Genomic DNA, 12,234 nt, shown 5'->3' with positions numbered 1-12,234 from the left:
ATCTATATTGCAGTGTAAAAATAAAGCAGTCAGTATTTACCCTGCACAGAAACAAAATAACTCACCCAAATCTAACTCTCTCTGCACATGTTACAGTCCCACCTGCATTGCACAAGGTTTTGTCATTCTGAGAGTGAATTTGCCTTTGCAAGAGAACCAGAATACTCTCCTTAGTCAACATCCATTGATAAGGAGATGAAGTGCATTTAGCATTTTATATACATCAATTTTTATTTTTGTTTGGTCTTTTTTGATATTTTGTTATATATATATACACAAAACAAACAAAAAAAAATAAGTGGAGAATATATCACAGATGAATAATCTGCAGCTTTCTCTGAGCCTTTCAGCCATGTATAGATATTATCACGCAGATATTATTTCTACAACCTCTTGAGACTGAAGGCAGAGAGTTACATGGGTCTATGTGGCCAATCACAGCCCATCCCATTATCAAATCAACCGCACATGTGCAAGGTATTCTGTGCGCATGCGTGAGCCGTCCGCCCGAAGGCAGTGAGCCAAGGCTAGCCTTGCACAGGGAAGTGCGGTGGGGGGTGCGTTCGGAGGGGCGGCGGCTACCTACTTTCTGAGCATTCAGCAACAGTCGCAGTCCAGAGAGCTGATTGGTTGCTTTGGGCAACATCCCATTTTCAATACCACTCCCATCTTAGTGAGTTTACCTCTAACTTTAATTTATCAAACCCAGCCTGTAGCATGACATTTAGGAGCTGAGTGGCTGATACTTTTTCGCACTCCAAGACTTAGTACTTTACATAGACTTCATAGAGCTCAATGTATGATCTGTCAGTGAGCATACAGAGGTGGAGTGATATAACTCTGACTGATCTGTCCTGTAGGAGAAAGAGTCATAGATTTGAATGCATTTTGTGGGGATTCCTGTCACTGAGAATACAGGGCCTACCATTGATGGTGCCATCAGTGTTTTACAGTGATGGCTGGAAACCAAAGTTGGTGTGCACTATTAATAACCACTTCTATCCTAGTGCCAGCAGCATCTGGGAGGTGGGACTCAAGTGCACAATCAGGAAAGAGGGCGGGGCTCTGTACCCCCACACCAAGGCAGAATATAAATATCACACCCCCTTTATGCCATCAAGGGTAGATAACATTTTGGATGCCTGTTCAGTGGACATACTTATCACGGGGTAACCCACAACCTAAATTGTTGGAAAGGGGAGTCATCCCCAATTATTTTGTGAGGAGGAAATACCATAGTAAGCAGGAACAAAGAACATACAGAAGCCCAAGTAGCCAATACAAGGATGGGAGAGTAGAGGCAGCGTTGCACAGTGGAGAGCAGCACGGTCCATTGGAGGCATCCAGAGAAAGTAAGGGAGTGCAACCGGCGCAGCGCAGGGGAGAATGAGAATTGTGATGCTTGAATTTTTATTTACAAATCTGGACTTTGGGGAATTGCTGTGTGTAGGCGACAGGTGCAATGAAGTTACAATAACCCAACATCACCTGGGAGTAATGATAACACAGACTGTATTTCAGCAACAAAGTAGTACCATTAAACCTGTCAATTGCCTCTTGGCGCAGCCCCCCGGTGATTCCTCCATCTATCCGCTCGTACTTATACCCTTCATACTCCAGGAAGTCTTCAAGTAAATCCAGCATCTTCGTCATCTAGAAAGTGAAATTAATGGTCCATATTAATCGGGAGCTGAACATGTAGTTAGGTGCATTTATAAAAGTGTCCTTTAAAGCTACTGTATTTAGTACTTTTCATTTCTTTAGAACCATAATTAGCATCTGTCCTAGTACATGTATTACCCGTTCCCTATGACAAATGTATCGGTGACGTCATGGCCATGTACAACTATAGTTATAACTATATAACCATTGCTATGTCATCCACAGACATGTTGAAACCTTAACCCTTTCAGGTCCAACATCTAGTCAGCCTCAGCAGCCCTAGTAGCAGATCCAATGGTGAGACACTTTCAAATAAGAACAATAACATCGCACATCATTCAATGTAGACAATTTTTTAATAAAAATAAAAATGACAATTGTAATTTTTTGAATTGCAAAAAAAAATTTGGACTACAAAAGGTTAAGAGAGAAAAAACTGCTTCTGTGGTTACGGACTGCAACAAAGAGACCAATAATGGTATCATCAACAATAGCATCATTCTTGCCAGGCTTGCACACAGGCCAAAGAAGTCATGTGATGCCAGCCGCCCGCCCCCGGCATGAAATGCTGGACGTTCTCATGTCCCAGCGCCACTACCGCCCCCCCCCCCCCCCCCGAGTGCCACACCGACTGTGCAGGTTGGTGAAGGCGCTCGCACAGAAGCCCTGCAGGCGCGCATATATTAGAATATGTGCATGCGGAAAGCTTCAACATCTGTCCCTTGTGCGAACACGCGATCAAACTAGAATCAGGGCCTTAGTGTGTACAGGGCGATAAAGCGCTAGGATCGTGCTCCCGCACCAGCCCTTAATGGTTGCTGGTTGCAGGAGTAAGCTCCTTCAATTATGGCTAAAAATTGCTGCTCACTGGTGAAAACGGTTCACTGAGCAATTTGGTCCCTGAGCGATATATCTCTGAAAGATATTAAGCCAAAATCACTTAGCGACCAAATTGCACCGTGTGTACACACCTTTACTGTACCATTACTGATTTCTTCATACTGTATACTGTATGCTTCACCTTTTCACATTGTTTATAGTGTTAATACTGTGGCTTTGGTTTGGAACTCCCCTTAATATTTCTGACCATCTAAAGCCATTTTGTGGACGATGACCAGGCTTTCCAGATGACGCACCTGAGAGAAGATGAGAACTCTGTGCCCGCCGTCTTTTAACTTTTTTAGCATTTTCTGTAGCAGCATCAACTTTCCAGAAGATTTTACTAAGGAGCTCCCGTCATAGGAACCGTTTGGCAGAACTGGTGCCTCCTGAAAGGAAACATTAACATAATTAAGTGTAATTAAGATGATGAACAAGCTGAAGTTTTAGTTTTTTTAATCGAGGATTTCACCTTAACTGTATATTTTATTAAGAGCTGAAAAAAAAACTAAGAATATATTAGGAAGCACCTGAAATGCCTTGACTGACACAATATTCACGTACAGTTAAGCCGCCCCCGTACCATTTTACTTCCCTGTTGCCAGTCCTCTCCTTGAGGACCGGTCTGTCTCGTCACTAATTTCTGTCACCCTTCAGTTTTATATTATGAAATTACTAACATATTAGGCCTGACACCACCTGACCTGCCTGTAGGAGCAAATACAGAAACTCTGTCTCTACAGGGCATTACTGTCCTGCAGTTTGTCTCCACCAGGTGGTTTCCAATTTTCCCTCATTTTGTAAGAAAAAATATATTGGTTGCTAGCAATTGTAGCTGCTAGCTAAACTTTCCAACAGGACCTCCATCAGGGAGGAACACCCAGGAGTAACATATAAAGACTGACACAAGAGGCCTCCTATATACTAGCCATCAGATAGTGGAGGTTTCTTATACACTTGCCAGCAGAAATGGTATTTCTACATGCTAGCAACAGATCCTGGAGGTCTCCTATATATTAACCACCAGAGATTGGAGGTCTCATATACACAAGCCATCAGAGAGTAGAGGTCTCCTACACAATAGCCCACAGAGACTGGACATCTCCTATACATTAGCCATCAGAGAGTGGAGGTCTCCTACACACTAGCCACCAAAGACAGGAGGTCTCCTGTAAACTAGCCACCAGAGACTGGAGATCACTAACCTTCACATACTGGAGATCTCTTATATGCCTGCCACCAGAAACTTGAGGTTTCCTACAGATTAGTCATCACAGATTGTAGGTCTCCTAAACACTAGGCACCAGACACTGGATGTCTCCCATATACACTAGCCACCAGAAACTGGAGGTCTTGTGTGCACTAACCTTCACATATTGGAGGTCTCCTATATACTAGCCAGCATATCTGGAGGTCTCCTACATTAGCCATTACAGATTGAATGTCTCCTATACACTAGCCACCAGATCTGGAAGTCTACTATATATTAGCCATCACACTCCTAAACACTAGCCTCCAGAAGTCTCCTATACACTAGTCACAAGAGACTGAAGGTCTACTATACATTAGCTATCACAGATTGGAGGTCTCCAAAACACTAGCCACCAGACGTCTCCTATACAATAGCGATGAGGGACTGGGGAGGTCTACTATGCATTAGCCATTACAGATTGGATGTCTCCTATACACTAACCACAAGAGACTGGAGGTCTACTATACATTAGCCATCACAGATTCAAGGTCTTATATATATATATATATATATATATATATAAGTCCAAAAATATCGGCACTCTCTCCAAACGGAATTATAGCTCCGGGTGCCTCTCTGTAGATGCAAATGTGTAGACTCCAATAGATTGATGGCACTCACGGATAAGAACAGACTCGGACGCAAGTAGTTAGCTTAACGTTTCAATTCCAACATAGAATTTTCCTCAGAAGCAGTTAACAGGACAACATACATGTATACACACTTAAATACCTGAGACCCGGGAGGTGATCAGCTGCACGTTCATCGCTGTGAGAGGCGGGAGCAATGAACGTGCAGCTGATCACCTCCCGGGTCTCAGGTATTTAAGTGTGTATACATGTATGTTGTCCTGTTAACTGCTTCTGAGGAAAATTCTATGTTGGAATTGAAACGTTAAGCTAACTACTTGCGTCCGAGTCTGTTATTATCCGTGAGTGCCATCAATCTATTGGAGTGTATATATATATATATATATATATATATATATATATATATATATATATATATATATACATATACACACACACACACACACACACACACACACACACACACACACACACAAGAGAGTGGAAACAGGTCCGGAAACTAAAGGTTGGCAGTACAGTATATACTAACCACAAAAGATCGCCTTCAATTTATGCGGTTTACGCATGAATGACCATCAAAATCACTCAACAAACAGATCCAGTATGAAGGAATCTGTGGGTAAGTCATTGTACCAAACACTGCGGTAGATGTTTCAAACCATGGAGAGGAAAGAGGTACAGAGCCAACCAACCAGTTCCTGCCATTTTTAAATGCAGACTGTAACGCGGCCGTTAGAGGCTGTTTGATTGGCACTTTATCTGTCTCCAATGTTTGATAAATCACCCCAATTATACCTATACAGGCAACTCCCCCCAGATCTTACCACAGCAGCGACAGGGAACAGGTAGGGGTGGTTGCAGCACTTCTTCAAGTCCATCATGATATTGAGCAGCGACACCTGGTTTCCGCCACCTTTGGAATTCAAGGCTTCAAAATTTCGGGTTAAAATGAATTTATAATACTTCCTGGAATAAAAGTCCATAATGTAAATTAGTAAAACAGAAAAACAATGCATATAATACATATATATTACATTATGGGACCGATTCAAAAACGATCCAAATTCCTCCCCAGCCCCGATTGTCAGGGTTTGCCCATGCGTATTTCTGCACATGTGCAAAAACCCAGCACCGAAAGGCTTCGGCGAGCTACACAATCATTGGGCCATTCGTTGCGGGGAGCAAAGGCCTGGGGCGGAGACGGGGCTGGACCATGGGAACGCACAGTGTTTTATGGGCGTCTCCATGAAAACACTGGATGTTCCCCTGGGAACACATGTGGCCCGATGCCTGCCGGGGGCGGGCGACTAATGTCAAATGACGTCAGCTCCCGCCTCCTCTTCGGTAGACACCAAAGGAAATAAAAGTTAGTTCAATCTGACTTTCATTGCCGAAGGGGAAAGAAATCATTTGATGGTCAACGATGGGCAGCCGAGAGGCGTTTAAGGGCTCGCTAAGCAATGCTTAGTGAGCCTTGCTGAATCGGACCCTATTTGTGTTACTAATTGCTTTGTTTCTTATTCATCAAAGCCAACATGTTTTTAAAATCCGTCATGTTTTAGTTTAAAGTTTTTTTTTTAAAGGGAATTGGCTACAATGAAACAATCTTCTCATTTAAATAATCAAAAGAAACTAAAAACTTTACATGGTATTATAAAATTTTGTTTTATTAGGTGCAGAGCTTAATTCAGTTGAATGATTTTGATTTTCTTTATACTATTACATATATTATGGAGAACATTTGAGGCAAAGTGACAACAGTTTAGTGTCTCGCGGGATTTCACTTACTTTTGCATTTGGCTGAGCTCCACGCGTACTATTAATTCTGTTTTGGCTGGCATGTTCTTAAAAACATCTGCTTTCAGCCTCCGCAGCATGTGAGGCCCTAATAAGTCATGAAGTTTTTTAATTTGGTCTTCCTTAGAGATGTCAGCGAATTCTTCCAGGAAGCCGTCCAGATTGCTGGGAGGGAAGAATTACATAGAAAGCTTGTAAAATGTTTGCGGAAAGGAAGCTGTTTCTGTTTCAGTGGCATAGCTCCAGCGTTTATAAGTCGGGGAGTAAAATGATTCGGGAAAATGATTAAAATGCGAGTGAAAAAAGAAAACAGAAAGCATACACTAAAGTTTAGATTACCCGATGGCAATGTGCGAGGGAACGAGCTGAATGCTAATTTGACAAATGTAGTAAGAAAAATGTAAATAAATACGAATTAAAGAAAAAAGAAAAACTACTGACACCGAATAACCCCTACACTATATTACACACAGGCAATAAAACACCCTCCTCCCAAGGGTAGTTTTCAGGCAATTAACAGGGCAGTTTTCAATCCCGGCTGAGATTTCCACCGGCGGAGTGTTGGACTGTGGGTTAAAAGCCAAGCCAAGTGTCCGACTTTCGTACACAGACAGTCGCTACAATGAATTCTGACTGTCGAGTTCCATTAGATGGTGAGTGATTGTGAATGGATTTCCCCCTATTCGCATGGCTGCGATCACATTTGTGGGGAGATGGCTAACTGATCACTGTGCTAGCACTCTGGTCTGAATCAGGCCCAGAGTTTCGGTAAATGGAACATTTTCACAACGTGGGCTACAGTTTTAAGTGGTGCACCTCAAGGTTCTGTTCTAAGGGAGAACATTTGAACCTTGTCATGTGACATGGGACATTACTGCTCTCCAGATAAAAAATATAGTTTGCAGGAATGACATCACTACTCTTAGACAATGGCTGATGACATCACTACACTCTCTATATTACTTTTAAATTAATTCTAGAAACATAAATAGAAACCTAAAGCATATTATATGTACCCCATTAGTTCCCATTTAAATGCACCTAGAACAGTAAAGAACAGCAGCCAGGGAGAACCACAGATTAATGTTGTACATTGGCGGCTGAATGTAAAATGTGATTTATATGCTAATTTCTTGCAACAGCTTTACATCCTTTTGAGCACAATGAACACATATTTTGCATAACTGCCAAGCGATATATTCACATTTGAAGAAATTATTCCAGCCCAGATTAAAATAGTATTTATGAAGCTCTCAGTATGAAGCTCGCGGAAAATGTTTAAGCCATCCAAAAAATGCATTTATGTAAAAAAGGAAGTAAAAAACACTTGCAAGAACACTATAATCAATATGCAATCTGTGAGAGAACATAAAAACCTCCCACTTATGAATTATTCATGATTTATATTTTTCCACAGTTGAAAACAACTGATCTTAATGATGTTGATAAGATTGGAGACGATATAACGGCAGCCAGCCATAAAATATAACCGTGCCAAATGTAGCTGAGAATCACAGGCCATCAGCTTGGCCCAACGTTGCAGGCAGTCATATCTCATAGCTGGGGAAACTATTGTTCTAATAGGTCTTCATAATGTGTCATTTAAAAATATATATAAATATATACATCTTGCATAAAATATATATACAAATAACCTTGGCTTTATCTTTCAATATAAAAACTGGCTTAAAATAAATAAATCATGCTGCGCATAAATATGTCTACACAATATATTTTTCGCTACGCCTCCAAAGCAGCAGTAAGGGGCCCTGCTGGTGGATTGATAGGTGATGCAGAGTGATATCAGTCAAGGCAGCATTATTTAACTTTTTGTATAGGGAGAATCCGGCAAATTAACTCGATGGGAATTCTCTTATTTGGGGGATTGGGGATGTAGAAGATACAGCATGAAAAAAAAAATGGGGTCATGTAGTATCTATGGGGCAGATGTATTAAGCCTGGTGAAGAGATAAACTGGAGATAAAGTGGAAGGAGATAACGCACCAGCCAATCAACTCCCAACTGTCATATTTCAAACACAGCTGATTGGCTGGTGCTTTATCTCCTTCCACGTTAACTCCAGTTTATCTCTTTGCCAAGCTTAATACATCTGCCCCAATATTACTTATAGTTTAAAGACTGACGTAATTATTTAGAACCTTACAAAAAAAAAAGAATTGTTTCCGTTTTAGCACAGTGCTCGTGTTAGGCTGATATAAAAAAGTTAAGGGTTCACAAAACGACGGGATGTCCCTTGAAGAAGTTGTTGTATAATATTCTTAGCAAACAGAATCTGGTTCCCTATTTCACAGTTGCAGTAGGTATTTCTTAAGCTCAATAATAAGTGGTACGATGGAGCTATAAATCAATTTCATCCCTTGGGATCAAATATAATTTGAACCAAAATAATTAATGTTTTTTTTTATATATCTGCAAGTGACAACATTGTGAAAAGATGCTCCAGTGTCGCTTGTCCCATCAGATAATATTCCAGGCTTCCTGTCAGACCCTTGAAGCAATACCACTTTCTTCAGGAAGAAGCACTGCACATACTACTAAAGAACCGTGCCATACTTCCGTAAGAAGAACATCACCCCATACTTCCGTAAGAAGAACAACCTTATACTTCCATAATAAAAAATATCCCATAATTCAGCAAGAACCATCTCATTCTTAAAGAAGAAAAATCCCTACATATATACATAAAAACCATCCCATACTTATGCAATAATTACCACTCCATAATTAATTAAGAAGAACCACAACATACTTACAAAAGAACCACCTAATACTGGTCTAAGAACCAACCCAAAGTTCACTCTCTTTTGTGAATAAAATGCATTTTAATGGAAAAAAGCCACAAAAAAAAATTACCAAAACAGAACGGTTGTTTAACGCAAAAGGAGGCTAGATGTAAGTGGTCACATCTGTACTTCAGTAAGAACCGCACCATACTTCAGTAAGAAGAACCACTCAATACTTCAGTAAGAAGAGCCATCATATAGTCTAGTAAAAAGAACCTCCCATACTTCTGTAAGAAGAAACACCCCATACTTTAGTAAGAAGAAACGTCCATACTTCAATAAGTAGAACCACTCATACTTCAATAAATATTCATTGAAGTTCCATGGCCGAGTTCTTGGAATTTGGGTGGAATGAAGTAAATTATTTTATTCTATAAACGTAGAGGAAAACAAAGAGACAGTAAAATGAAACACAACAGATGGAACAGAAACCACTCAATCGGAACTATAGTTACTCTTTGCGGAGGCAAATATCAATATGTTAGTGTAAGGGAATTACCCACTCACCGAAAATCATCAAAGTAAAACGTTAAACTTCCTTGTAGCAGGATTTCACCTTCCTTATTGTAAATTAGAGTTCTAACTGATCCCAATGTATATATGAAGTTATTTGGGCAAACCAGCCAGAACCTGGTCATGGTAGCACAATTTAAGCTCGGTATGTTCTCATGAATGGTTAAGGAAATACCAAGACGTTAACAATTTGTACAATATAACATGTAAAGTTATTATGCCAAAGTTAAGATTGCCAAATACAAAAATGTTGAGAATCTGGTTTCACATTGACAAAAGCCTTGGGACATGAAGGAAGACTTACTTGAATCTTTCAGGTGTTAGGAAGTTGAGAAGATGAAACAGCTCTTCTAGGTTATTTTGGAGAGGAGTTCCAGTTAGCAGCAATTTGTAGTCAATTTTGTAGCTATTCAATACCCTAAAGAACTTGTAACAGAATGTTATGTGGTGGCAGGTCATACCATAAGCGTTAATACTTTACATAATAACTGAAACAAAATTGCCAAATGCATAAATCTTGGGAAACATTCCAAAAACGTAAACGTTTACGTATACATATAACACCATGTATGTTCATTTTAGAAGTCCAAATCTAATTCCTAATCCATGTGGTCAACTCTATGTGCTATTAATTGTTTTGGAAATACAAAGGAATGTTTAGAACTCACCCCTTTCAATAACTAGATTTTAGTAATTGGTCAAGCTTTGGTCAAGCTTTACAAATATCTATAACCTGAAGAGTTGGGAAATTGTGTCCCTACTTCAAAAATATCTTCATGCATCAGAAAGACTTTGCTGGTCTGCCTTTCGTGGTAAAAAAAATACCCTTTTAGCAAACTAAAATTCCCCTTATAACATAGCACAAGGAGCACTTCATGGCTGGCTGATCTGGTTCCTGGCATCAGGTGGTTTCTGGGAAGCCAGCTCACTATTTTGTGGGAGGTGTGGTTTAAGGTTGGGCGGATGCTGTCATTTTTAGTTCTATTCAGTTAATTGAGCAGTTCAGCCTGTACAGCTTCAACATGGACTTACTTTTGATTGGTTGTTTTTTAGACGGTGAGCTTCATCAACCACAAGGCACGCCCACTCAATGGAGCCCAGGATGGCGTGGTCAATGGTGATAAGTTCGTACGATGTGAGTAGCACATGGAATTTTATTTGCGCTTCTTTCTAGATAAAAACATTTAAAATGTTGAACATGACGTCAATACATTAAACAATAAGAGATGACTATGGGCCTTATTTTGGTTCACTCTCTGACAAAATCCTTCTTAGATGGACAAAATTATGTGCACTGCAGGGGGGCAAATGTAAAATGTGCATAGAGAATTAGATTTGGGTGAGTTATTTTGTTTCTGTTCAGGGTAAATACAGACTGCTTTATTTTTACACTGCAATATAGATCTCACTTTGAAGTAAAACCCCACCCAAATCTATCTCTCTCTGCACAAGTAACATGTGCCCCCCTGCAGTGCACATGGTTTTGTCCATCTAAGAAGGATTCTGTCAGAAAGAGTGAACCAAAATAAGGCCCTATGTTTGTAATAGGGTTAAATGAATGAGAACCATAATGGGTACTTATGTAGTAGCCAGGTGCACACAAAGCAAATAGCTTAGTGGGCTATTCTGCATAAGAAAATAGCATCGTATCGCCCCGCATTTGAAATTGCATGCGATCGCATGCAATTTTATAGGGTGCCATGCCATTTATTTAATATACACTTATATGACATACAATGTGATTTATGCACCCCCCCAATATCCACGCCACCCCGAAGCGTGGCGAGCCCCGCGAGGGGCGGCGGAACGCGTTCTCCCGACCTTTTCATACCCCCACTATCCACGTCGGCGTGGAGTTGACTTTACATAGTGTGGCGAGCGCAGCAAGCCACCGAGCCCAAAGTGTGGCGAGCGCAGCGAGCCCCGCGAGGGGACGCGTATTACGTTACATGTATTCCACGTCCCCTCGCCACGCTTCGGGCTCGGTGGCTCACTGCGCTCACCACACTATATAAAATCAACTCCACGCCGACATGGATAGTGGGGGTATGAAAAGGTCGGGAGGACGCTTTCTGCCGCCGCTCGCCATGCTTCGGGGTGGCGTGGATAGTGGGGGGGGGGGCCCTAAATCACATTGTATGTCATATAAGTGTATACTAAATTAAATGGCATGGCACCCTATAAAATCGCATGTGATCGCATGCGATTTTAAGTGCGGTGCGATCCGATGCAATCTGATCTTACTGCTCAAGGCCAGAGAGCAGTGAATAAATTATATAGGAAAATCGGATCGCATCGCATGCAAAAAATTGCATGTGATGCGATTCCCCTACAGTGCCGTACGTATGCTAATTGGCCGCCTGGCTACTACATAAGTACCCCATAATGTAAACTACACTACATAAGAATGCTAATACATAGGTGTCTGTCCTTGTGTCCACATTTACTAAATCATACCCAAATATATTTGCGAGACCATAGATGCTACGAGCATTTCCCTCATGGGCTGCTACAACATATGCTTCAACATGGTATTATGAAAGAGGATCCTGGAAGCTATGGGTAAAATAGCAGCAAAGCACCAGTAGCTTAACTGGCTGGACTATCGACGTTACACGAGGTTACAAGTTCAAGTCCCACAGAGCTTCATTGTTTTTTCCTACTTGAATGTGACATTTGCTGTATTGAGAGGACAGAGCACAGTAATCCATAATGGAGAGATACTTTTGGGATCATT

General features: G+C 40.9%; 1 protein-coding gene across 3 annotated transcripts in view; it reads right to left on the bottom strand.

Annotated features, from left to right (window-relative positions):
- CHD5 (chromodomain helicase DNA binding protein 5) overlaps nt 1–12,234 on the bottom strand; it is a 169,817-nt gene that overhangs the window by 48,849 nt on the left and 108,734 nt on the right. For all 3 annotated transcript variants that reach the window (XM_083162995.1, XM_083162994.1, XM_083162996.1), the window contains exons 16-21: nt 10,530–10,667; nt 9,802–9,923; nt 6,172–6,345; nt 5,208–5,349; nt 2,799–2,930; nt 1,536–1,653 (exon numbers count right to left, since the gene is read on the bottom strand). In XM_083162995.1, coding sequence (XP_083019121.1) covers nt 1,536–1,653; nt 2,799–2,930; nt 5,208–5,349; nt 6,172–6,345; nt 9,802–9,923; nt 10,530–10,667 — 826 coding nt within the window. The remainder of the gene's footprint in view (nt 1–1,535; nt 1,654–2,798; nt 2,931–5,207; nt 5,350–6,171; nt 6,346–9,801; nt 9,924–10,529; nt 10,668–12,234) is intronic.

The sequence above is a fragment of the Crinia signifera genome, chromosome 19 (assembly GCF_055691185.1).
Source record: "Crinia signifera chromosome 19, ASM5569118v1, whole genome shotgun sequence".
NCBI classification, from domain to species: domain Eukaryota; kingdom Metazoa; phylum Chordata; class Amphibia; order Anura; family Myobatrachidae; genus Crinia; species Crinia signifera.
This window is presented reverse-complemented; position numbering and strand designations above follow the sequence as displayed.